General features: G+C 40.0%; 1 protein-coding gene across 12 annotated transcripts in view; it reads left to right on the top strand.

Moving 5' to 3' along the window:
• Positions 1 to 24,000, top strand: part of PUM2 (pumilio RNA binding family member 2) — a 67,288-nt gene that overhangs the window by 11,871 nt on the left and 31,417 nt on the right. For 7 of the 12 annotated variants that reach the window (XM_021393164.1, XM_021393172.1, XM_021393171.1 and 4 more), the window contains exons 2-9: positions 3,724 to 3,792; positions 15,163 to 15,268; positions 15,563 to 15,750; positions 16,387 to 16,559; positions 19,917 to 20,187; positions 20,472 to 20,565; positions 21,676 to 21,801; positions 22,905 to 23,044. In XM_021393164.1, the coding sequence (XP_021248839.1) occupies positions 3,724 to 3,792; positions 15,163 to 15,268; positions 15,563 to 15,750; positions 16,387 to 16,559; positions 19,917 to 20,187; positions 20,472 to 20,565; positions 21,676 to 21,801; positions 22,905 to 23,044 (1,167 nt within the window). Of the gene's footprint in view, positions 1 to 3,723; positions 3,793 to 10,348; positions 10,418 to 15,162; positions 15,269 to 15,562; positions 15,751 to 16,386; positions 16,560 to 19,916; positions 20,188 to 20,471; positions 20,566 to 21,675; positions 21,802 to 22,904; positions 23,045 to 24,000 lie in introns of those variants that run through there. The other 5 variants (XM_021393170.1, XM_021393176.1, XM_021393173.1 and 2 more) reach the window with 3 other exon arrangements.

The following is a 24,000-nucleotide window of genomic DNA, read 5'->3' as shown; positions in this document are numbered from 1 at the left end:
CATATAGGGTAGAAGTAAGATTTAGAGCTCAGAGTATTAGTTAAAAGTTCAATATTGATCATCTTAAGTGTCTTGGTCATGCGCTGTTTACTTGGACTGCTTCTGTAAGCTGTCCTGTAATTCATTTTGAAGCACTTAGTCCTGCAGTTCCAATACTGACATAGATGGTGCTCAAAAAATGCTACTGATTTTCAGGTAGATATTTATAGCACAGAAACATAAAGTTTTATTAGGCAGCTTGGTAGTAAGCAAGCTTCTGGTTCTTTGATGTCTCAAAGGTATGGGAAGATACGTGTAGCCAGAGGCCATTCCAGTCAGACAAACTCCATGTGTTCTTAAAATGTCACGCAAAATATTTAGTAGTTTGTAATTAACCTATATGCAGTGTTCTGTTATTGACTGTAGTAGTTGTGTATTCTGCTGCTGAAGAGCTTTTGTTTTCCGGACATGTATTGGCTGGGTTCTGAATAGGGAAACTAGGAAATGTGGCAAAATATTCTGGATTAGAAAACATTTTACAGCCTTGAACTGCAGTATTTGTTAATAAAGGCTGTTAGATTTGCAATTTAGGCTCGTTGCATAATTTTCCCTTGTTCTTCATTATAAATCTCTGCTAGATTGGTTGAAAGTTTTAATTTCTGTTAAAATATTGTTTTTCTGTACTAATTTCAAGCCTACAACCCATCTGAAATATCAGTGAGTTTTATGTATATCTAGTCAAGTGTCTGCCCGAGGAGGCTGCACAGCGTTTAAACTAACTGAAGGGCTGGCACAACTGTGCATGCTGTGTTTCCAAGCACAGCCATTGCTGTGTTCTTAAACTGGTTTTATTTGCTGGAAATACGAAGGCTGCCTTAAGAATATATCAAAAATGATATGATAAAAGCTGCAGAAGAGCCACCACCTGCTGGAAAGATGCCTTGCATTGAAGTCATTCAGCAGAATACAGGAAAAGGTTCAAGCATTTGCAGTGCAGCCAGCAGCAGCCTGTTCTTTCCAGTCCCAGCTTTGTCAGCCAGTCAGCAGGTGTGTGTGTGTTGAACCCCTGGCCTGGTGCTGCACCTTCAGCTGCAAAATGCATCCGTCTCTTTGTCCTGGTGGTTCAGGTGTTTGCCTGGGAAGGAGAGGTGATCTTTGCTTGCATTAACATGGGAAATGCTGAGGCTGTTGGAGCTGGTACCTCTCCCTACATCTGGATTTGGGTGCCCGGATTCCAGAAGTGGCGATTACTTGGAGCAGCAGTTCAACAGGAGCTCTCTTGACCTTCTTACCTCTAGCATCAGCTCGGCTTACTGCTTGAAGGTTGTGGCTTTCAGGACCGAGGGCTGTCTGGTGGACGCAGTGTGAGGCAGTAGAGGAGCAGAGCAGAAATGAGATACCTGCTCTGGGAGCCTTAATAGAATAAGGGAAAGCTTTTGCATGGATGTTTAGATGTAAAATATTTTGTACATTTTCGAGAAGGGGAGATAAAGGGAACAGTAAGTCTATATCCCCCCAAAAAACATGGCTGTTTTTGGTCTCTTGTCAAAACCTCATGCTTAATACTGTGATGAATAATGGACTAATGTGGGCTGGTACGTTGTATCGAGTTTCTGTGGCAGGGGAAAAGGAGCTGTAGAAGAGTATCCCTGAACTTTTCCCCCTTTCTCAGTGTTGGTCTCTAGTCTTGTAACAGCAGTATGTGAGAGCTGGTATTCCTCCCAATTTGTGTTTGTGCAGCATCAGAAATATCACAGAATTGTAGAATGGTTTGGGTTGGAAGGGACCTTTAAGATCACGTAGTTCCAACCCCCTGCTATAGGCAGGGACACCTTCCTACAGACCGGGTTGCTCACAGCCCCATCCAGCCTGACCTTGAAAATGGAACAGAGCTTCTCGTAGTAGGGGATGCTTATTTGATTGCAGCTTCTGAAAGCTAAGATTACATGTAGCAGCTGATTCCAAAAGCAGCTAGCTCGTAAATGGAGAGTGGTCTTCAGAGTGATGGTGGGGGACGGGGCATGCCCGAGGGCACAGAGCATCTTGCTGGGCTGCCAGCACCCCAGGTGTTGGCTTCTGGGCATTGGGATAAGGCTGAAGAACGCAGGGCTTCTGGAGCTGTTAGTGCTGCCTGTATTTTCTCCAGGCTGTAAGCTCATCTGTGAAACCTGTATTCGTGATCCGGGAGAGTATTTTGTGGGCTGCTCTTGATGGGAAATGAAATGGAGACCCTCATTGCTGCAGCTGTAGGACTATTATGTTTTTTGCTGCTGGTAGCAGTAGATAACACTAACTGAAATTTCATGCTTGTAAGAAAGGAGAAAGTGAGCAAAATGAAAGTTTGGCATGCTGAGGTTTATTTATAGTTTCAGAAGACTTAAATTTCTTAAAGTTGACTTAAAACTCGGGAGGAGAAGAGTTACCTGCACCCTCTCCCTGATTCGTGGATGGTCTTCTCATAGAGATTTGGAAGTGCACGTGCATGACTTTGAAGTTTGTTGAGTTGTGGAAAAGTGTTTGCTATTACGTCTTGTAATACAAAAAAGGCGACTTTCAAGCTTGGCTTTTTTTGGGGTAGCATTTTTGGTAAGCACGGTTGGGAAGCATGAGCTACAGGTGTCGTTCAGAGGTACTGCTAGACCGTGAGCACGTATTTGGAGACAAATCCCAACTGTGCTCTTGACTTGCAATGGAAACTGAAGTGCCTGACTTCATTTTGGGGGCTGGTCGTGGTACTTGAGTCTGCCGGCCATCAGTACAGGTCATTCTCTTCTCAGAAACTGGAATACTCAAATTCAGAAGTGCTTCAACGCTTGAATTGCCAGGGTTTTTTTTTTATCCCACTGAGCTAATGAAGTAAGAGCGTGTTTCACATGGATTGCAAATCACCTAATTTTTAATTCACGTGAAAAATGCGTTCGGCTTTATTAAAGATACACGACAATCTGATTTCGGTGCTTAAGTGGATAAAATCAGCTTGATTGACTTAAATAGCAGCATCTCTGGAAAAAAGATCACGGGGCTGATATTTTTCATAATTTGCTGTGAAGCTAAATTTACTCTCCTTGAAACTGTTTTGAATTGGCTTCGAATCCGTCTTAAATATGCATGCCACGGAGAAGGAGGATCCTTTTTGCAGCAATGCTTGCTTTTGTAATATAAATTCTGTGTAGAAACAAACAGAAAACAAAGCACCAACTAACCAAAAAAAGAAAGAAAAGAACCCCCCCCAGGTCCCCCCAGGCGTGCTGTTTCCTGGCAGAAGGCGAGGGGAATGGTGATGCTGCAGTCAGTCACTACATTGTGGTAGCAACCCACTACTATTACCATTAGTTTTTGTGACTTGTGAGCTTCTCTTAGTTGGCTGCTGAGTGTGCTCAGTAACATTGTGTGCAAGCGGTCGGCTCCGTTCTCAAGTGCGTGTTCAGTTCTTGCATTTCACCTATTTTTGTCTTTATTGATGATCCGACATCGGTCCTTGTTTCCGTGGTGAGTGGCCTCTATCTGGATACACAACATTTATCACTTTGAATTTTTTCCGTGGGATTTCTTGCACGTTGCTATATTAACACGGTTCGTTAAATTGGTAATTAACGAATGTCTCCATTCCCTGAACTCCTGCTTAACCTAGATTCATTAGCAGTTTTCTTTACGTGCTCAATTGTTAAAAATACGGAGTATTACAAACTTCTGCAAATACACTGGACTACGTAGCACATCACTGTTTTGTTTTTCCTCCTACAGGTTCGATCTGTGGATGAGATGAATCATGAGTTTCAAGCTCTTGCCCTAGAATCTCGGGGAATGGGAGAGGTAATTACTGAGGACTGAAAATCCAGTTGGAGTTGTGAAAATTTCGATGCAGTTTGAGAGTTGTAAATGATACCAAGCTGAGTAAAGAGCTTCTCGTAAGAGCAAATTGATTTTTCAGGCCACTGAGGATCCAAGTGGCTTGTGAGAACATTGGGATGCTCAGTGAGTGTGGTGTTACTCCAGTGTCGTCAGATAACTCGTACTCCAGGGGAAGCAGCCATGTAATTTCTTTAAAACCTTGTGCAATTTTATGAAATGAGGCATGTTTTCATTGTCACTGTCTAAATGAGTGAAACAGCTGCCACCTCTAACAAGCCAAGGATGCTAGGAAGTGCAGAGGATCTTGGCTCCAGAAAAAGATATTGGCACGACTTAACAGACATGTGAAAATTTACAATGTCTTTACTGGTAATTACTCCTTAAAATAACATTTTAACCAGGAGTAGAAGGGCTATTATATAACTTATCTCAGTAGGGAAGAGTTTTTTTGATTCATTCCTGTTGTCAGTGTACTTCTGAAGATCTGGACATCGTAGAAGGTGACTTAGGGATCTGTTTTGAAAGACCTGAACTGTTTTAAAAGCAATCAGCGTCCTTTAGGGTTACTTCCCTTGGCAGGACGTAATAATGAAATAAACTCACATTGAGCAAAGATTTCAAATAATGATCCGTGTGTTTTGCTGAATGTTAATAAAGCTTTTTGATAATGGAACCACTGACAGTATTTCCTCATAATTTTTAAGATTACATGCTCAAGTGAAGCTATAACTTACTGACAAAAACCAGATGTTGTGTTGTAGTTGCTCAACACTTGTTGGCTGACAAGTTGCTATTCGTATTTTATTTTTTTTTACTTAAATGAAGCATTTAATGTATGCTGCAGAACTATGAAGATTTTTATTTAAATAATTTCAATATTTTTTCAAAGAAATAAGTTCTGTTACAGTAATCTTACATGAGAAATGGGCACTGTATTGTGACCTTGCAATTATGAGCCTGTTCCTCCTTTCAGTAGTGTCTTTCAAGTATCTTGATTCAATGCACATTCAGATAGCTGAGTTGACATTGTAATTTTTGTATTACTTAGTATTGCACAGCAATGATGTAGTGCATGGAACCTAATGCCCGCTGTTTTGACCTTCGTTTTGGATATTTTAATAGCCTTCCAAAATCCTAGAGAAAATACCCTCACGAGTACCTGTGTAAACAGAATTGGTAGTTGTACATTCTGAAGTGCTTTAATCTGCCTACTTCAGAAGGTTTGAATGGATCATTTCAAATGATGTGTTTCCAGCTGTTGGGAAGTAGTCTTCTTCCTCAGTTTTTCTTCTCTTGTTGTTTTTTTTTCTGAACTGAAATTAATTTCTTGTCCATGTAGTCTTTTTACCCTTCTTGGTCTGTTTTTTTTCCACCACTGGGATTCAGCATTCTTGACGTCGGGAAGCTGTTAGGTCTTAGTTCTCACATCATTGCTGAAATGAAGACTGGATGTGAATCCTCATGCAAGTATTTTGGGAATATGTACTGGTTGTCCTTTTCTTAAGGTCTCCATCTGAACTGAGCCTGCTGTGAGTCAGTATCAGGACTGGGACTGCAGAACGTGAGCCAGATGTGTTGCTCCACAGAATGATCCTTGATCTCTTTCCATCTTGTAATTCCCTGCTAATTTATTCTGTAAAGAAGCAAACCAGAGTTTCGTTAGCAGATCTGCTGTTCTGCAGGCGTCTGTCTAAAAAGATCACCTACGATTTTAGCTCTTAGATGGTTAAACACAGATGCTGCTTCAGGCTCCAGCTTTCTACAGCAGTCATGACTCTCAAGGTTGGGGTGATATCCTGAAGAAATACCGACACGTGTTGCTATTGCTCTTCTCCAGGCATCTGTGTTTCCTATTTCAGGGCTGGCATTCTGGGCTTCAGAATCCTTTGTCTGACCTCATACAGCCATACATAAAATTAATTGTCAAATGGGATGTAAATTAATTTTATTTGGTAACATTTGTTCCTGGAGAAACAAGGATCAAAGTGCACATACATTTTGTTTTAGGGATGATGTATCCATTTCTGGTCTCACAAGTTCATTTGGAGAATTTGTAGTAAGCTACATAGTAATAACTTCTGATCTTGGGGGAAAAAAGAACTTTAAGACCCAGCAATTGAGACTGTGTAGTTATTCATCGGAGCTGGTTAAGAGTTAGCTTTAGCATAATTGGTTGTTATCCGTGCATAGAAAAGGGCTTTGTTCATCCAGCAGAGACATAAAAGGGAGCAGAACTGATACTGAAGAAGACACTCGAGGGTAGTGTTGGAAGAGCTCAGTAAGAAATGCAGCAGTCTTTTATTTTCAGTTAGAAACGGGTTTATTTTTGTAAAATTTCTTTTGAACTACAGGTTACTGGATGAAATGCAGGAAGTATTGAGCACAAGGCGTGTTATCAGAGGGCAAGGTGCTTGTAGTTACTGGGTGTTTTTTTCTTACCTGTTAAAGAAGAACACGCTTGGTGCTTTTTTTCAAAAACATATGATGTGAGTTTCACGTGAGATAATTGACAGCTGCTCCAGCTGCTTCTTTATATGGCAATCCAGTAGCTAAAAGATGGCTTTAAATGGGCACAGTATATGCCACACCCATCAACTCTCTCTTTTTTTAAAAAAAAAAAAAAAANTAAAGTCTTACTTTTTTTTTTTTTTTTTTTTTTGCTTTTATTGCTCTCATCACTTCTGAAACTTGCACTCTGAGGAGCACTGAGGTCCAGTGCTGGCTGACCTGGGCTGGCTGATGGCTGACAAATTTGAATTAGATTTTTGATAGAGCATCTGAGTGCATTAATGATCATATAGGGTAGAAGTAAGATTTAGAGCTCAGAGTATTAGTTAAAAGTTCAATATTGATCATCTTAAGTGTCTTGGTCATGCGCTGTTTACTTGGACTGCTTCTGTAAGCTGTCCTGTAATTCATTTTGAAGCACTTAGTCCTGCAGTTCCAATACTGACATAGATGGTGCTCAAAAAATGCTACTGATTTTCAGGTAGATATTTATAGCACAGAAACATAAAGTTTTATTAGGCAGCTTGGTAGTAAGCAAGCTTCTGGTTCTTTGATGTCTCAAAGGTATGGGAAGATACGTGTAGCCAGAGGCCATTCCAGTCAGACAAACTCCATGTGTTCTTAAAATGTCACGCAAAATATTTAGTAGTTTGTAATTAACCTATATGCAGTGTTCTGTTATTGACTGTAGTAGTTGTGTATTCTGCTGCTGAAGAGCTTTTGTTTTCCGGACATGTATTGGCTGGGTTCTGAATAGGGAAACTAGGAAATGTGGCAAAATATTCTGGATTAGAAAACATTTTACAGCCTTGAACTGCAGTATTTGTTAATAAAGGCTGTTAGATTTGCAATTTAGGCTCGTTGCATAATTTTCCCTTGTTCTTCATTATAAATCTCTGCTAGATTGGTTGAAAGTTTTAATTTCTGTTAAAATATTGTTTTTCTGTACTAATTTCAAGCCTACAACCCATCTGAAATATCAGTGAGTTTTATGTATATCTAGTCAAGTGTCTGCCCGAGGAGGCTGCACAGTGTTTAAACTAACTGAAGGGCTGGCACAACTGTGCATGCTGTGTTTCCAAGCACAGCCATTGCTGTGTTCTTAAACTGGTTTTATTTGCTGGAAATACGAAGGCTGCCTTAAGAATATATCAAAAATGATATGATAAAAGCTGCAGAAGAGCCACCACCTGCTGGAAAGATGCCTTGCATTGAAGTCATTCAGCAGAATACAGGAAAAGGTTCAAGCATTTGCAGTGCAGCCAGCAGCAGCCTGTTCTTTCCAGTCCCAGCTTTGTCAGCCAGTCAGCAGGTGTGTGTGTGTTGAACCCCTGGCCTGGTGCTGCACCTTCAGCTGCAAAATGCATCCGTCTCTTTGTCCTGGTGGTTCAGGTGTTTGCCTGGGAAGGAGAGGTGATCTTTGCTTGCATTAACATGGGAAATGCTGAGGCTGTTGGAGCTGGTACCTCTCCCTACATCTGGATTTGGGTGCCCGGATTCCAGAAGTGGCGATTACTTGGAGCAGCAGCTCAACAGGAGCTCTCTTGACCTTCTTACCTCTAGCATCAGCTCGGCTTACTGCTTGAAGGTTGTGGCTTTCAGGACCGAGGGCTGTCTGGTGGACGCAGTGTGAGGCAGTAGAGGAGCAGAGCAGAAATGAGATACCTGCTCTGGGAGCCTTAATAGAATAAGGGAAAGCTTTTGCATGGATGTTTAGATGTAAAATATTTTGTACATTTTCGAGAAGGGGAGATAAAGGGAACAGTAAGTCTATATCCCCCCAAAAAACATGGCTGTTTTTGGTCTCTTGTCAAAACCTCACGCTTAATACTGTGATGAATAATGGACTAATGTGGGCTGGTACGTTGTATCGAGTTTCTGTGGCAGGGGAAAAGGAGCTGTAGAAGAGTATCCCTGAACTTTTCCCCCTTTCTCAGTGTTGGTCTCTAGTCTTGTAACAGCAGTATGTGAGAGCTGGTATTCCTCCCAATTTGTGTTTGTGCAGCATCAGAAATATCACAGAATCGTAGAATGGTTTGGGTTGGAAGGGACCTTTAAGATCACGTAGTTCCAACCCCCTGCTATAGGCAGGGACACCTTCCTACAGACCGGGTTGCTCACAGCCCCATCCAGCCTGACCTTGAAAATGGAACAGAGCTTCTCATAGTAGGGGGTGCTTATTTGATTGCAGCTTCTGAAAGCTAAGATTACATGTAGCAGCTGATTCCAAAAGCAGCTAGCTCGTAAATGGAGAGTGGTCTTCAGAGTGATGGTGGGGGACGGGGCATGCCCGAGGGCACAGAGCATCTTGCTGGGCTGCCAGCACCCCAGGTGTTGGCTTCTGGGCATTGGGATAAGGCTGAAGAACGCAGGGCTTCTGGAGCTGTTAGTGCTGCCTGTATTTTCTCCAGGCTGTAAGCTCATCTGTGAAACCTGTATTCGTGATCCGGGAGAGTATTTTGTGGGCTGCTCTTGATGGGAAATGAAATGGAGACCCTCATTGCTGCAGCTGTAGGACTATTATGTTTTTTGCTGCTGGTAGCAGTAGATAACACTAACTGAAATTTCATGCTTGTAAGAAAGGAGAAAGTGAGCAAAATGAAAGTTTGGCGTGCTGAGGTTTATTTATAGTTTCAGAAGACTTAAATTTCTTAAAGTTGACTTAAAACTCGGGAGGAGAAGAGTTACCTGCACCCTCTCCCTGATTCGTGGATGGTCTTCTCATAGAGATTTGGAAGTGCACGTGCATGACTTTGAAGTTTGTTGAGTTGTGGAAAAGTGTTTGCTATTACGTCTTGTAATACAAAAAAGGCGACTTTCAAGCTTGGCTTTTTTTGGGGTAGCATTTTTGGTAAGCACGGTTGGGAAGCATGAGCTACAGGTGTCGTTCAGAGGTACTGCTAGACCGTGAGCACGTATTTGGAGACAAATCCCAACTGTGCTCTTGACTTGCAATGGAAACTGAAGTGCCTGACTTCATTTTGGGGGCTGGTCGTGGTACTCGAGTCTGCCGGCCATCAGTACAGGTCATTCTCTTCTCAGAAACTGGAATACTCAAATTCAGAAGTGCTTCAACGCTTGAATTGCCAGGGTTTTTTTTTTATCCCACTGAGCTAATGAAGTAAGAGCGTGTTTCACATGGATTGCAAATCACCTAATTTTTAATTCACGTGAAAAATGCGTTCGGCTTTATTAAAGATACACGACAATCTGATTTCGGTGCTTAAGTGGATAAAATCAGCTTGATTGACTTAAATAGCAGCATCTCTGGAAAAAAGATCACGGGGCTGATATTTTTCATAATTTGCTGTGAAGCTAAATTTACTCTCCTTGAAACTGTTTTGAATTGGCTTCGAATCCGTCTTAAATATGCATGCCACGGAGAAGGAGGATCCTTTTTGCAGCAATGCTTGCTTTTGTAATATAAATTCTGTGTAGAAACAAACAGAAAACAAAGCACCAACTAACCAAAAAAAGAAAGAAAAGAACCCCCCCCAGGTCCCCCCAGGCGTGCTGTTTCCTGGCAGAAGGCGAGGGGAATGGTGATGCTGCAGTCAGTCACTACATTGTGGTAGCAACCCACTACTATTACCATTAGTTTTTGTGACTTGTGAGCTTCTCTTAGTTGGCTGCTGAGTGTGCTCAGTAACATTGTGTGCAAGCGGTCGGCTCCGTTCTCAAGTGCGTGTTCAGTTCTTGCATTTCACCTATTTTTGTCTTTATTGATGATCCGACATCGGTCCTTGTTTCCGTGGTGAGTGGCCTCTATCTGGATACACAACATTTATCACTTTGAATTTTTTCCGTGGGATTTCTTGCACGTTGCTATATTAACACGGTTCGTTAAATTGGTAATTAACGAATGTCTCCATTCCCTGAACTCCTGCTTAACCTAGATTCATTAGCAGTTTTCTTTACGTGCTCAATTGTTAAAAATACGGAGTATTACAAACTTCTGCAAATACACTGGACTACGTAGCACATCACTGTTTTGTTTTTCCTCCTACAGGTTCGATCTGTGGATGAGATGAATCATGAGTTTCAAGCTCTTGCCCTAGAATCTCGGGGAATGGGAGAGGTAATTACTGAGGACTGAAAATCCAGTTGGAGTTGTGAAAATTTCGATGCAGTTTGAGAGTTGTAAATGATACCAAGCTGAGTAAAGAGCTTCTCGTAAGAGCAAATTGATTTTTCAGGCCACTGAGGATCCAAGTGGCTTGTGAGAACATTGGGATGCTCAGTGAGTGTGGTGTTACTCCAGTGTCATCAGATAACTTGTACTCCAGGGGAAGCAGCCATGTAATTTCTTTAAAACCTTGTGCAATTTTATGAAATGAGGCATGTTTTCATTGTCACTGTCTAAATGAGTGAAACAGCTGCCACCTCTAACAAGCCAAGGATGCTAGGAAGTGCAGAGGATCTTGGCTCCAGAAAAAGATATTGGCACGACTTAACAGACATGTGAAAATTTACAATGTCTTTACTGGTAATTACTCCTTAAAATAACATTTTAACCAGGAGTAGAAGGGCTATTATATAACTTATCTCAGTAGGGAAGAGTTTTTTTGATTCATTCCTGTTGTCAGTGTACTTCTGAAGATCTGGACATCGTAGAAGATGACTTAGGGATCTGTTTTGAAAGACCTGAACTGTTTTAAAAGCAATCAGCGTCCTTTAGGGTTACTTCCCTTGGCAGGACGTAATAATGAAATAAACTCACATTGAGCAAAGATTTCAAATAATGATCCATGTGTTTTGCTGAATGTTAATAAAGCTTTTTGATAATGGAACCACTGACAGTATTTCCTCATAATTTTTAAGATTACATGCTCAAGTGAAGCTATAACTTACTGACAAAAACCAGATGTTGTGTTGTAGTTGCTCAACACTTGTTGGCTGACAAGTTGCTATTCGTATTTTATTTTTTTTTACTTAAATGAAGCATTTAATGTATGCTGCAGAACTATGAAGATTTTTATTTAAATAATTTCAATATTTTTTCAAAGAAATAAGTTCTGTTACAGTAATCTTACATGAGAAATGGGCACTGTATTGTGACCTTGCAATTATGAGCCTGTTCCTCCTTTCAGTAGTGTCTTTCAAGTATCTTGATTCAATGCACATTCAGATAGCTGAGTTGACATTGTAATTTTTGTATTACTTAGTATTGCACAGCAATGATGTAGTGCATGGAACCTAATGCCCGCTGTTTTGACCTTCGTTTTGGATATTTTAATAGCCTTCCAAAATCCTAGAGAAAATACCCTCACGAGTACCTGTGTAAACAGAATTGGTAGTTGTACATTCTGAAGTGCTTTAATCTGCCTACTTCAGAAGGTTTGAATGGATCATTTCAAATGATGTGTTTCCAGCTGTTGGGAAGTAGTCTTCTTCCTCAGTTTTTCTTCTCTTGTTGTTTTTTTTTCTGAACTGAAATTAATTTCTTGTCCATGTAGTCTTTTTACCCTTCTTGGTCTGTTTTTTTTCCACCACTGGGATTCAGCATTCTTGACGTCGGGAAGCTGTTAGGTCTTAGTTCTCACATCATTGCTGAAATGAAGACTGGATGTGAATCCTCATGCAAGTATTTTGGGAATATGTACTGGTTGTCCTTTTCTTAAGGTCTCCATCTGAACTGAGCCTGCTGTGAGTCAGTATCAGGACTGGGACTGCAGAACGTGAGCCAGATGTGTTGCTCCACAGAATGATCCTTGATCTCTTTCCATCTTGTAATTCCCTGCTAATTTATTCTGTAAAGAAGCAAACCAGAGTTTCGTTAGCAGATCTGCTGTTCTGCAGGCGTCTGTCTAAAAAGATCACCTACGATTTTAGCTCTTAGATGGTTAAACACAGATGCTGCTTCAGGCTCCAGCTTTCTACAGCAGTCATGACTCTCAAGGTTGGGGTGATATCCTGAAGAAATACCGACACGTGTTGCTATTGCTCTTCTCCAGGCATCTGTGTTTCCTATTTCAGGGCTGGCATTCTGGGCTTCAGAATCCTTTGTCTGACCTCATACAGCCATACATAAAATTAATTGTCAAATGGGATGTAAATTAATTTTATTTGGTAACATTTGTTCCTGGAGAAACAAGGATCAAAGTGCACATACATTTTGTTTTAGGGATGATGTATCCATTTCTGGTCTCACAAGTTCATTTGGAGAATTTGTAGTAAGCTACATAGTAATAACTTCTGATCTTGGGGGAAAAAAGAACTTTAAGACCCAGCAATTGAGACTGTGTAGTTATTCATCGGAGCTGGTTAAGAGTTAGCTTTAGCATAATTGGTTGTTATCCGTGCATAGAAAAGGGCTTTGTTCATCCAGCAGAGACATAAAAGGGAGCAGAACTGATACTGAAGAAGACACTCGAGGGTAGTGTTGGAAGAGCTCAGTAAGAAATGCAGCACTCTTTTATTTTCAGTTAGAAACGGGTTTATTTTTGTAAAATTTCTTTTGAACTACAGGTTACTGGATGAAATGCAGGAAGTATTGAGCACAAGGCGTGTTATCAGAGGGCAAGGTGCTTGTAGTTACTGGGTGTTTTTTTCTTACCTGTTAAAGAAGAACACGCTTGGTGCTTTTTTTCAAAAACATATGATGTGAGTTTCACGTGAGATAATTGACAGCTGCTCCAGCTGCTTCTTTATATGGCAATCCAGTAGCTAAAAGATGGCTTTAAATGGGCACAGTATATGCCACACCCATCAACTCTCTCTTTTTAAAAAAAAAAAAAAAACAAAAAAACCCCAGAAGAATCCAGATTACTCACACACAGATGATAATCTTTACAAATGCTAGTTTCTCTAGATAGTTGAGGGACTTCTTGGTGGTGTAAAATGTAATCAGAAATGTCACCGTGAATGTGTTCCGCTTTAATTGTGGCCTCCTGACGTGTAGGTGACATATTGTGTTTTATGCTGAACCTTTCCAGCAGACATAAGACGATAGGAATTTGAATGCGTATGTTGGGAAGTTCAGAGCACGCAGTTTAAAACAGAGAAAAACACGGGCACGCACACAGTCCAGCAGAAAAAGAATAACCCCCAGCCTTTCACCAGTGGTCACTACTGTGGCTTTTTATCAGTGGACGCTTTCTTCCTGTGATAGAAACTGTGCAAACGAATTTTGGAATCAGAGGCAGTATTGCAGTGTGTTCTGCTTGGATCTGCTTTTTGTTTTCCATTGCTTTGTCTGAACATCTGTCTGATGGTGGAATTAAACAAAAAATATATACAAAAAACTCTAGTTCAGGGTAAACATACAGAAGCTATGTGCTAATTTTATGGCACCCTAAGTATCTCAGTTTTGTTCTGACCTTCGCTTTTGTGTTTCTCATGGCTCTCGTCTCAGCTGGAATTACCTTTGAACTTCTGATGGACTGCATTTAATACAAAATGTGGTTCTCTTTCCCTCTAAAACATTTCGCAGATGCCACAAAATGCTTTCTGTCTACCTCTGTACTAGAAATTGAAAAATAAGTGTTGCAGAATTGGTACAACGTAGAGCTGAGAAGCATTAATAGATTTTCTGGGTTTATCTGTAACTTATCATCTTTCGCTTTTTAGTTGAACTGTAGTTCTAAGATTCCATGAACCTGTTTCTAACTCCTCTGATGGCAAGCTTCATCCAGTGATTATATTTATGGTAAACTCAGTATTCTGGTGCTCCCAAGGTATGTTTGTTGGACAGCTGCAGGTGATTCTCCCAAGTACTGAGAAAGAGGGCACCTGTGTCAGGGCAGCTCATTGCTGCAGTACTCCTGCAAGCATAGAACTCTCCCATAGGTAGTTTGATTGAGTGCTGGCTGTTGATCTTCCTCCTCCCACCAGTCCTTCAGTGTTACTGAATTCTTTATGTAAGGAACGCAGGGATTTCAATATCTAATTATCTAAACATTATTTTTCTGATAATTGTTCTGGTACACAGGGGAAACATCAATCCGCAATCCTGAAGTTGTTGAAGAGGAGCTTCCTTCACCTCTATTGTTTCATGATTAATGTTTGTGGCCTGCTAATGGCGGTCTGAACTCTCTTCTTTAAGCAGTTTTTGCTAACTCTTTCAAAGCTGGATTAATGAAAATCTAAAAAATATTAGTAGCTTCATCAGGGCTTATATTAAGCAGCTGTGATGTTGAATGATTTTTATCTGTCAGGTAAGTAACAGGAGAGGTTCTTGTTTGTGTGGTGCTTCTATAGTTTTGCACTGTCTTCTGGTCTTGAAGACAGTACAGGAAATGATTCTGGTACTGATCTGACATGAAACTTTGCTTTGGAAATAGTAATGAAAAGAATCATGCAGCTATATTAAATGACTGCTGCACGGAACTTCAAATTTGGTGGTCACCAGTTTATAAGCAGCAGGTCCATGTGGTGTGAAGGAGCTGACTTCTCACGGTGCAGATCAGTCGCTTTCTAAAATTTGGAGCATGACTCTTTTGTTTCTGTATCTCACAATGAGGCTGGTTAAAGGCCCAGCTTCTGAGCTGAAATGGGAAGGAGGCAGTGCGGAGTTCAGTGTTTCTGAGAGGTTTAATTTGTTCAGTTTTTATCATAACTGGTTATGTATTCTCTACGTCTTCCTCATAACTTCAGGATCTGCCTTGTTGGAGTCATTTGAGCAGGTTTTTTTTAATGCATCGTCAGCTTCAGTAACAGAACACAACTTCAGGTGTTTTAATTATTCCTTGACAATGCGTGCTTCCTCATGTAAAGCTGGCTTTGGTACCTGTAGAGCAAACTGCCTGTAATATTAGTTGTATTGTTATTTTTTGTCTATTCGTAATCGTATTTTTAAAAAGATAATTTTCTCTTCTTGCACAGCTTTTACCTGCCAAAAAGTTTTGGGAACCTGATGATTCAGCAAAAGATGGACAAAAAGGGATATTCCTTGGTGATGAGTGGAGAGAGACTGCATGGGGAACTCCTCGTAAGTGACAAATAGATACATACTGAGAAACCGATCGCTTGGTACGCGTTATTTTAAAGTAAAACAGTATGCTAACTGTTAGATGTGTGGTGAATTCGGTTTTCCTTCCATTTTAATTGTAAAAATGTGTGTAGCTCTGGTGCTTGTATGCCAGTAACACTTTAGGAAAGCGGGATTTTGAATCTATGTATTTTTTCACCTTGTTTCATCTCTCATCTGTAATGAAACGCACAAATTTTACAAGTTGTATTCAAAAAGTACAATGGTGATATTTTTATTTATTTATTTTAACAGACCATTCTATGTCCCAGCCTATTATGGTACAGAGAAAGCCTGGACAGGGTTTTCATGGCAACAGTGAAGTAAATGCTGTATTGTCTCCACGATCAGAAAGTGGCGGCCTTGGAGTGAGCATGGTAGAATATGTGTTAAGTTCCTCTCCAGCTGATAAATTGGATTCCCGGTTTAGGAAAGGAGCTTTTGTAAGTAATACAGTGTGTTAAGCTTACGTAGTTATGTGCTATGTTCTTAGTGATTTACGTGGTTATATTTTCTACCTGATTTTGTCTGTGTTTTTTTTTTTTTACTCTTCTCTTTAGAAGGAAGCGTATAGTTGCTATCTGCCTGTCTTCCTTGCTTGGAGGGGGCTGAGGAGGTCAGAGGGAAAAGTGGTTTGGGAATCGTGACTAAATAGCTGCCTTAAAAAGCAGTACTTTGCTAAGGCCTTTAAAGAGAGGAAAGGAAAGGTCGCAAGTAATTTAAAATGCAGATTGTCCTTTTTTTTCTAGATTTTCCTATTCTGTGTTTCAGTAAGGGGGTTTTATGTACTGGATATTTTAACTGTGTAAACAGAAAGTGTTATTGCTTCAACAGCACCGCTATAGTTAAGGTTGAGTTAGCTCTTCCATTATAAATCCTGGCATTCCTTTTCACATCTTGGCAGTTTTTAATTGCATGTGGTCAGAACTTGGTGACCAAGTTATCCACCAGATGCAATTCTATTAAAAGCAAACTGTTTGTATTGTTTACGTGCGCTGTAGTGTAGAATTAGGTCACCTTGTGGTGCTCCTATTGTGTTCTGTTCAATATTCAGAATCAAACAGATTCTTTTTCCTCAGGGCACTAGAGATGCTGAAACAGATGGACCTGAGAAAGGAGATCAGAAAGGCAAGGCTTCTCCATTTGAGGAGGACAAAAACAGAGATCTTAAACAAGGAGATGATGAGGATGTTACTAAAATAAATGGCAGAGGTTTGCCAAATGGAATGGATGCCGATTGCAAAGATTTTAAGTAAGCTTTTAACTGTTTCTCAAGAAGGCGAACATGTCTCTTAAGGCATTATTACAGTTCTGGTTTGTGTGTCAGCTTCAAACATTATCCAGCTGCAGACTGATTCTTGCTGCCTCACGTCCTCCCTTTCCCACTGTGCCACGTGTTTCTTAGGATGTCATTAGTGTGTGTGTCACTTCTCATGAGACAAATTCATCTTAATAAAGTAATTCTTCAGAGCAAATGAGTACCTTCACAATGTGGTGAATTAAAGAGAGATGAAAGCTTTCACCCTTCGAATTACAAAGCAAATCCCTTTTTTTCTCTCTGCTTCTTTTTAGTACTTTCTAACTTTGCATCTGAGTGTTGTAGAGAGATAGTCCTACGGAATTATAACGTACCTTCTAATTTTGCTGGTCAGTACCTCAGCCTAACGCAATTATTTCTCCACGAAAGTTTTTGTGGAAATTATGTACTTGGATGCAGATTCACACAGCTAAGTGTCATCATTCACTGTGCAGAACGATGTTACTGTTTAATTCTTTTCCTAGGAAAAAAAAAAATGGAAGAAGTTCAAGGTTTTTGAACTATAAATTCCTCTATGATAGCACAGCCAGCCTGCTTTTTTAATAATACTAAAATGCATTTTAAATTGGATGTTTTTAAAGGACTGATCTTTGGTTTTTACATGACTGGTGCGTTTATAACTGTCATAGAGAAGAACTAGCAGGATTAGAAAACTGGAGTGCTGCTCATAAATTCATATTAATGTGATGAACGTGACCAAATAGTCGTGGTTTCATTAGTTTATAATTAAGCAAGTATATTAAAATACATGTTTGAATCTCATATATAAGTATTTTCTGCCCCTTAAAAATGTAATTACCCAAGGCTAGGGAAGGATTCTTCAGGTCTATTTTTCAGGACGTGTTATTGAAAGTAATGTAATACCACACGTATTAGAGAGCTCCAACTAATTACCTCCTTTCGGATGCATTCTGCAATGTGTGAAATAAATGAAGTTACTTTTGATGTTATAAGTAGCAAATGTAGAATAATTTTTTTTTTGTCCTGCTTCTCCAGGATCGATTTCAGTTTTAAAATGATGGTTTGCTACCTTTCGTATTATGTAAAGAAGGAAATGATTAAAAACTAGTGCAAAGAAGCATCCAAAGCCAGAAAACCTCTCAAAAAATAAGGCCATCTAATTGAAATGGCCCACATGAAGCAATGGTGTAAAGCCCTCCAAGCAGAGGTTTATAATTGAAGTATTGACGCAACTTTAACTATAGCAACAGAACAGTACCGATATAAGGAGCATCCATTACTAAGTAAACATAAATAGTAAAACAGAACTTTGTCCTATGCTGCTCCTTGTATTTTTATTGTAATTAGGACATTTTTAGAACTAAAATATGTACTGAAATAACTGCTTCTTTTCCTTTTGTTCTTCGCTTTGTTGATACTGTATGTCACTTGGGAAAACATAAGGAATGTTAAACAGCTTCAGACCTGGTTTTATTCATTGAGCAAAGCATAGTCGCAAGCTAGGATAGGTAGATGGTAGCCAGTACCTTATAGATAGGGCAATCATCTAGGTTGTTCATTACATTCAAAAAAAGCCCAGTGTAACTGCTTTCACCTGAAGGATTTTGTCCTAAGAAAAAGATCATAAAGTATTGTTGACTGAACGTACTAAGTGATTTTTAGCTCTGCAATCTGTAGAGTTGGTACTGGCAAACACTTACATTCGAGCAGATTTCTTTGCCTTGGTGAGTAAGAGGGACAGCTTTGGAGCCCTGAAGAGGAAGGAGAGTAGGTACTACTGAGGCTGTCTCCCTGTCCTAGAATTAGTTGCCTGGCAGCGTAGTGTTGGAATAGGTACAGGTTAATCCTGCAAGTTTGATTTTTGTGGTTGTGAACCCCATCTTCGCAAGTAAAGTGATCTTAACTGAAATTTGTGTGTTTCTTGAAAAACTACAAATACACACAGTTATAGTGCTCCACCAACAAAACTGATGCTGGTTAAGGGATTAGGAATTCTTTCACGCAACTCTCTCCCAGTATTTGACTTTAGATTTTTGTCAGAAAAAAAATACTAGTCTAAACAGTATGGCATGACACACAGTGTGGAATGCAAGACCACATTAAGGTAGAGTCATAGAATCATAAAATATCCCGGGCTGGAAGGAAACCGCTTAGGACCATCAAGTCCAACTCCTGTCTCCAACAGGACCACCCAAAAATCAGACCTTATGTCTGAGAGTGTTGTCCAGACCAAATACAGGAGTGGGAATCTTTTCAGGGCATAAACCAGTTGATATCTTGTTTCAGGTGTTTGCATGCACTAAGAGATTCACTTGTAGTCAGTAGAGATGTAGTCAACACAGCCTGTGGAGATGTGAGAGTGATAGAACTTTTACCCTAAAGTAAGTTCCTAGTGACTGGTCAGTTGGTACTTGATAAATTTCCATCCTCCTGATGACATTTTAAGATGTGTAAACATATAGATGTGTAAGAGTAGCTGTCTAAATCTCAGTCACTGCCAGCTCTTTACATATGGAAAGCTGAACCTCAGGGTTATGGCACAGTAAGCAATTTCTAGGTGCATATCTCTGGTGTACTGCCAGAAGAAATCGAACACTCCCATTTTACTCCATCCTAAAGATTTTCTTATGGACAATGGGCTGTGTGTTTATTCTTAAGGAACTTAAGATGGAACTGATGGGATTGTATTAGGATCGCTTTTTTTCCCATAATCAGTCATTGGTGTAGTCTGTTAAATGACTTGTGTAGGGAAATTAAATGTTTTAGTCAAATGCTAAATGTGAGGGAGTTGTGAGTCTGTTTTATGTAGAGGTAAAAAATGCATTGTTTGCTTTGGAGACGTGAAAGATAATTGCTATATTGTGTGTGTCTTTTCCAGTTGAAGTTTTATTGTCTCTTTCTCTCCTTTGGCATGAGTACACAGCTGTGTCCTTTTGTTTCTTTTTAATTATTTCTTCTTGAGATGTTTTTCAGTTATTCTATCACTCCCAAATTGCAGTAACAAGCCATCCCAAAACTTACAGATTATTACAGTTTACTTCTTTTCACTATAAATAGCCTCAGCAATGAGTTTATTGTTTTAGACAATGATTTTAGAGAGCTGAATATTCTAAAGTTAAATATATATATATATATATGCTTTGAAATGAAATGTGTCCTTTATCTTGAACCATCAGTGCATGCTGGTTAAAATCACTCTTACTCTCCTTTGTAACTTCTTTGTAACATCTCTGAACTCAGAGATCCCGTTAAAATAGAAATACTGTACTCTTGTCAATGGATAGTGTCATTTAAGACTGAAAGAGTCTATCTTGAATTTCTTCTGAACAGTCGTACCCCTGGAAGTCGACAAGCCTCCCCAACAGAAGTAGCTGAACGCTTGGGTCCCAATCCTAGCACCACAGAAGGATTGGGTCCACTTCCCAATCCTACAGCCCACAAGCCCTTGGTAGAAGAATTCTCCAATCCAGAAAATCAGAATCTAGATGCCATGGAACAAGTTGGTCTTGATTCTCTACAATTTGATTATCCTGGCAATCAGGTACAGATGGATTCTTCAGGAGCTACTGTAGGACTTTTTGACTACAATTCTCAGCAACAGGTTAGTACAGGATTTCAGAACGTGCCACTTCGGTCCTTTAAGTTATGTGCTGGCTTCTTTGATAGTCGTTTAAGCATGTCATGTATTGCGTTTTATTAAATACCTGTGACACAGAGGCAAACAAATGTGCATTTAATCCAGGAAGAATATTGGCCTGTAATTTTCCAGTTAAGTAGTTTCATCCTTTTGTAAGTAAATCCTAGTAAACTATAGTAGTAAACTATAGTCCTGACTTCTGAAAACTGAAATGCTTCTTTTTTCCCTTCTATTTGTTTTTCTGATAGCTATTCCAGAGGACTAATGCTCTGACTGTTCAGCAGTTAACAGCAGCCCAGCAGCAGCAGTACGCCCTGGCTGCGGCTCAGCAGCCGCACATAGGTGAGCTTTGCGTGAAGTGCAGCAGGCACTCGTGGCAAACAGCTGTGTGTTGTTCTCATATACTGCTGTGTTTTGCCTAATTTAAATAGATTCTAATTTAAACAGATATCGATCAGTTGGCTCGTTTTAGTGGCCCTCCTGAAAGTGGCTCAGAATGACTGTCCTGCTTTTTGAAAATGCTGTTTTCTCGTGGGTTCTCTTTTGTGTAACTTAGTGTAACGCGGTATCAGTTTCGCAGTCACTTTGGTAAAGATGTGCTTTTGGGCAGGGAGAAGTAGGAGCCATTAGCACCTCCCTGGGAGGAATTCCTTACTTAAGGATGGGAGCACATGCAGATGTGATGCGGTAGTAGGGCAGATTTCAAAGCTTCTGCCCTTCCCACTTCACCGCGAGGTTGATGAGGTGTATGCATTTGTGCACCAGCTGTGAAGGGGATGAAGGGTTCTCATGTGCAAAAGAGCAAAAAGAAAGGGAAGCTGCATCTCCAGAGTAAAGTCTTTGTTCTCCTGTGGTACAGTGATACAGTTTCCCTCATTAGCTCCTTCCCCTAGATGCTATCAGGTCAGGCAGATGTAGACAGAGATTGGCAGCCTGTAAGTGGCAAGTTTTCAGCATTATGCAGCTAACTTAATACAGTCTTGGAGATGAACATGTCAGGTGGAGACATTTGTGTGAGGCCACAAGTCCTGTCTCGTGCCTTGCTTGCACTTCTAAACTGCAGAGAAGCTCCTTTATGTGAAAGTGCTGACTGAGCAGTCTGCTGTATTCCTCTTCTTTGAAACGCTGCGTCTTCTGGTACACATTTTAGCAGAAATCTAGCAGCAGGCTTCCTACTTGGAAGGCTTCTATGTAAGGGTGGGTAGGTATAAATGAGATCAATTTCTTCAGAGTCTGTATGTCAGCAGAACAAAACTGTTAAGCTTTGGGGACAGTGAGAAAGGACTGATGAAACAGAAGCATTGATTTTTATAATACTGTATCTGCTCTTAGAAAGTTCCAAACTATAAGCAGTACTGATTTTAATGGGTACGCTTTGTGATTTGATTGGTTTGAGTATGATAATGCTTGCTAAGTCTGTTAGCTATAATTAAACTCTGTTTATTACCGTAGCAGGTGTATTCTCAGCAGGCTTGGCTCCAGCTGCTTTTGTGCCAAACCCATACATTATCAGTGCTGCTCCTCCAGGTACTGACCCATACACTGCAGCTGGATTAGCTGCAGCAGCCACCCTAGCAGGTAACTGAACACTTTTTTGTGTTTATCTTGATAATTTTACCGAATGAAATTGGGGAAAAAGCTGAGATCCGTCCTGTATATTCTTTGTAGATGTTTTTCTAGGAAGGAGGGACTTGTAGAGAAATTAACGTTTACAGGTTGGGTGTTTTTCACTCTATAAAAGGAATTCAGTTCTCGTTAGATATGCATTCTGAACATTTCTTTCCTCTGGACTTCTGCATGGAACAGTTAGGTTCTCTGTTCTAAAAAAAATTACTGTTAATAAGATTGTTGCTGACATTAGCAGAGCATCTTATTTTCAGAAGATGAGACAGCTAACGTTTCCTTGTATGTTTTTACTTGGTGCATTAGTTTTCTAATTCCAAATTTTCCCCTTCCCAGTGAGCATGAGAATAAAAAGGGTCTCTGGTGTGCTAACAAGGCCCAGACTACACATGAGCCCCAAGCCCAGGACAGTCTCTTTTAAAGTTGGTGCTCTTGAGAAACACGATGGAGTATTCAAGTCCTAGCTTGGTGCTCAGACCTGAGCCCAGCAGTTTGAAAAATACTAGACCTCCAGTTAATGTTTTCACAGGGAAGGCAGTAGTGTAAAGAGTGCATCGTGTATATTATGATTGTCTGCAACACGACGATATAAAATTCTCCTTCTATGGGTTCTACTTATCAGTAGATTAGAAGGTAAGTGCAGGATCAAGCACATTCTGAAGAGTTCATGTATAGCTGGCAGGGAGGCAGAGGCAGGATGTGAGCAGGTCTCAGTAAGTCGCTGCTGGGGGATGAATTTGACTTATTCTATAACGTCCTCCTTCCAACTATGGAAACTCATTTTGAGTGTATTTTGATCAAGCTTTGATCACTGTACGTTTTTCATTTTATCACCTGAATCTCACAGGGTTATTTTTTCATAAAGAAGGTATGGTTTCATCTGAATCCTTTAAATTAACCCACATAATAATGTATCATTTTGACTAAGATCTGAATTTTCACATACTGATTTCTGTTTTGACATTTAGAAGGCAGATCAATGAGGGATGCTGCAAACAATATGAACAATTATTTTAATTGGCTGCATTAGATGAAATAATCAAGTGTTCTGGTTTTAGGTCCTGCTGTGGTTCCGCCTCAGTATTATGGTGTTCCGTGGGGGGTGTATCCAGCCAATTTATTTCAGCAGCAAGCTGCAGCAGCAAACACCACAGCAAATCAACAAGCAGCCTCACAGGCACAACAGGGACAGCAGCCGGTACGTTCTTCGTGTAGAGGAGACATACATGCAAAGCTTTGCTGTAGCATTTTCAGTCCATAAAGAGCAGATTCCAGAAGACTTAAATTCAAGTGTTGTTCTGCTGTATCAGTATTAATATATCAGTAATGAGCTTAGTGCTTGATTTCTTAGAATTTCTCAGTTTCCTTTTGTTGCCGATTATTGTAGTCCAGTTTGCTGCATTGTTATGTCTTTACCTGTCTAGATAATTCTGTGTGTGTAGTTAGTCAGATTTCAAAACAAAATTTCAAACTAATCTAGGAGAAGGACATGATGGCAAGAGGAGAGCTGGAGCGGTCATTTCTGTTACAGCATCATTGTCAGGTTATTTTTGCCTTAGTAATCATGCAACTAAGCAACTGCTACAAGAATTTATTGCAATTTTCTTTAAGTGAGTTTTAAAAATATATATTACTTTTCTAATGTTATTCTAGATGCAGTTTTGAAGCCTTTGTAAGAGGCACTTCTACTAGCAAGTGGTGTTTTTCCCCACAAATGAAAACCCAAGATGTACTGTGATGTTGTGCTTGATAGATGCTTGAATGAACATTATTACTAGCAACGTAGTTAACTTCAGTACTGTTATTAGGAATTAGAGATATAAGAAGTGACTTTGAGTTAGCATGAATAAGTTACCTCTGTTATACTATCCAGGTGGAGCTGTCCTTCTGCTGATCGTGGTTATGGTTTAATGTGTTTCGTGTAACGTACTGTGTGGGATATATTGTAAATAGTGTTCCCTTCTTATTTTGGACCTGGAAAAGGCTATTTAAACCAAGAGGAACAAAGTAGTTGCAAGAACTTAAATTGCTTCTCAGTTTGACTGATTTTCATAAAATCATAGAATCATAGAATTAGCTAGGTTGGAAAAGACCTACAAGATCATCTAGTCCAACCATCCACCTACCACCAATAACCCCACTAAACCATGTCTC

This window comes from Numida meleagris, chromosome 3 (assembly GCF_002078875.1).
Source record: "Numida meleagris isolate 19003 breed g44 Domestic line chromosome 3, NumMel1.0, whole genome shotgun sequence".
Lineage (NCBI taxonomy): Eukaryota > Metazoa > Chordata > Aves > Galliformes > Numididae > Numida > Numida meleagris.
The sequence above is the reverse complement of the archived record's forward strand: the minus strand, read 5'-3'. Positions and strand labels throughout refer to the sequence as shown.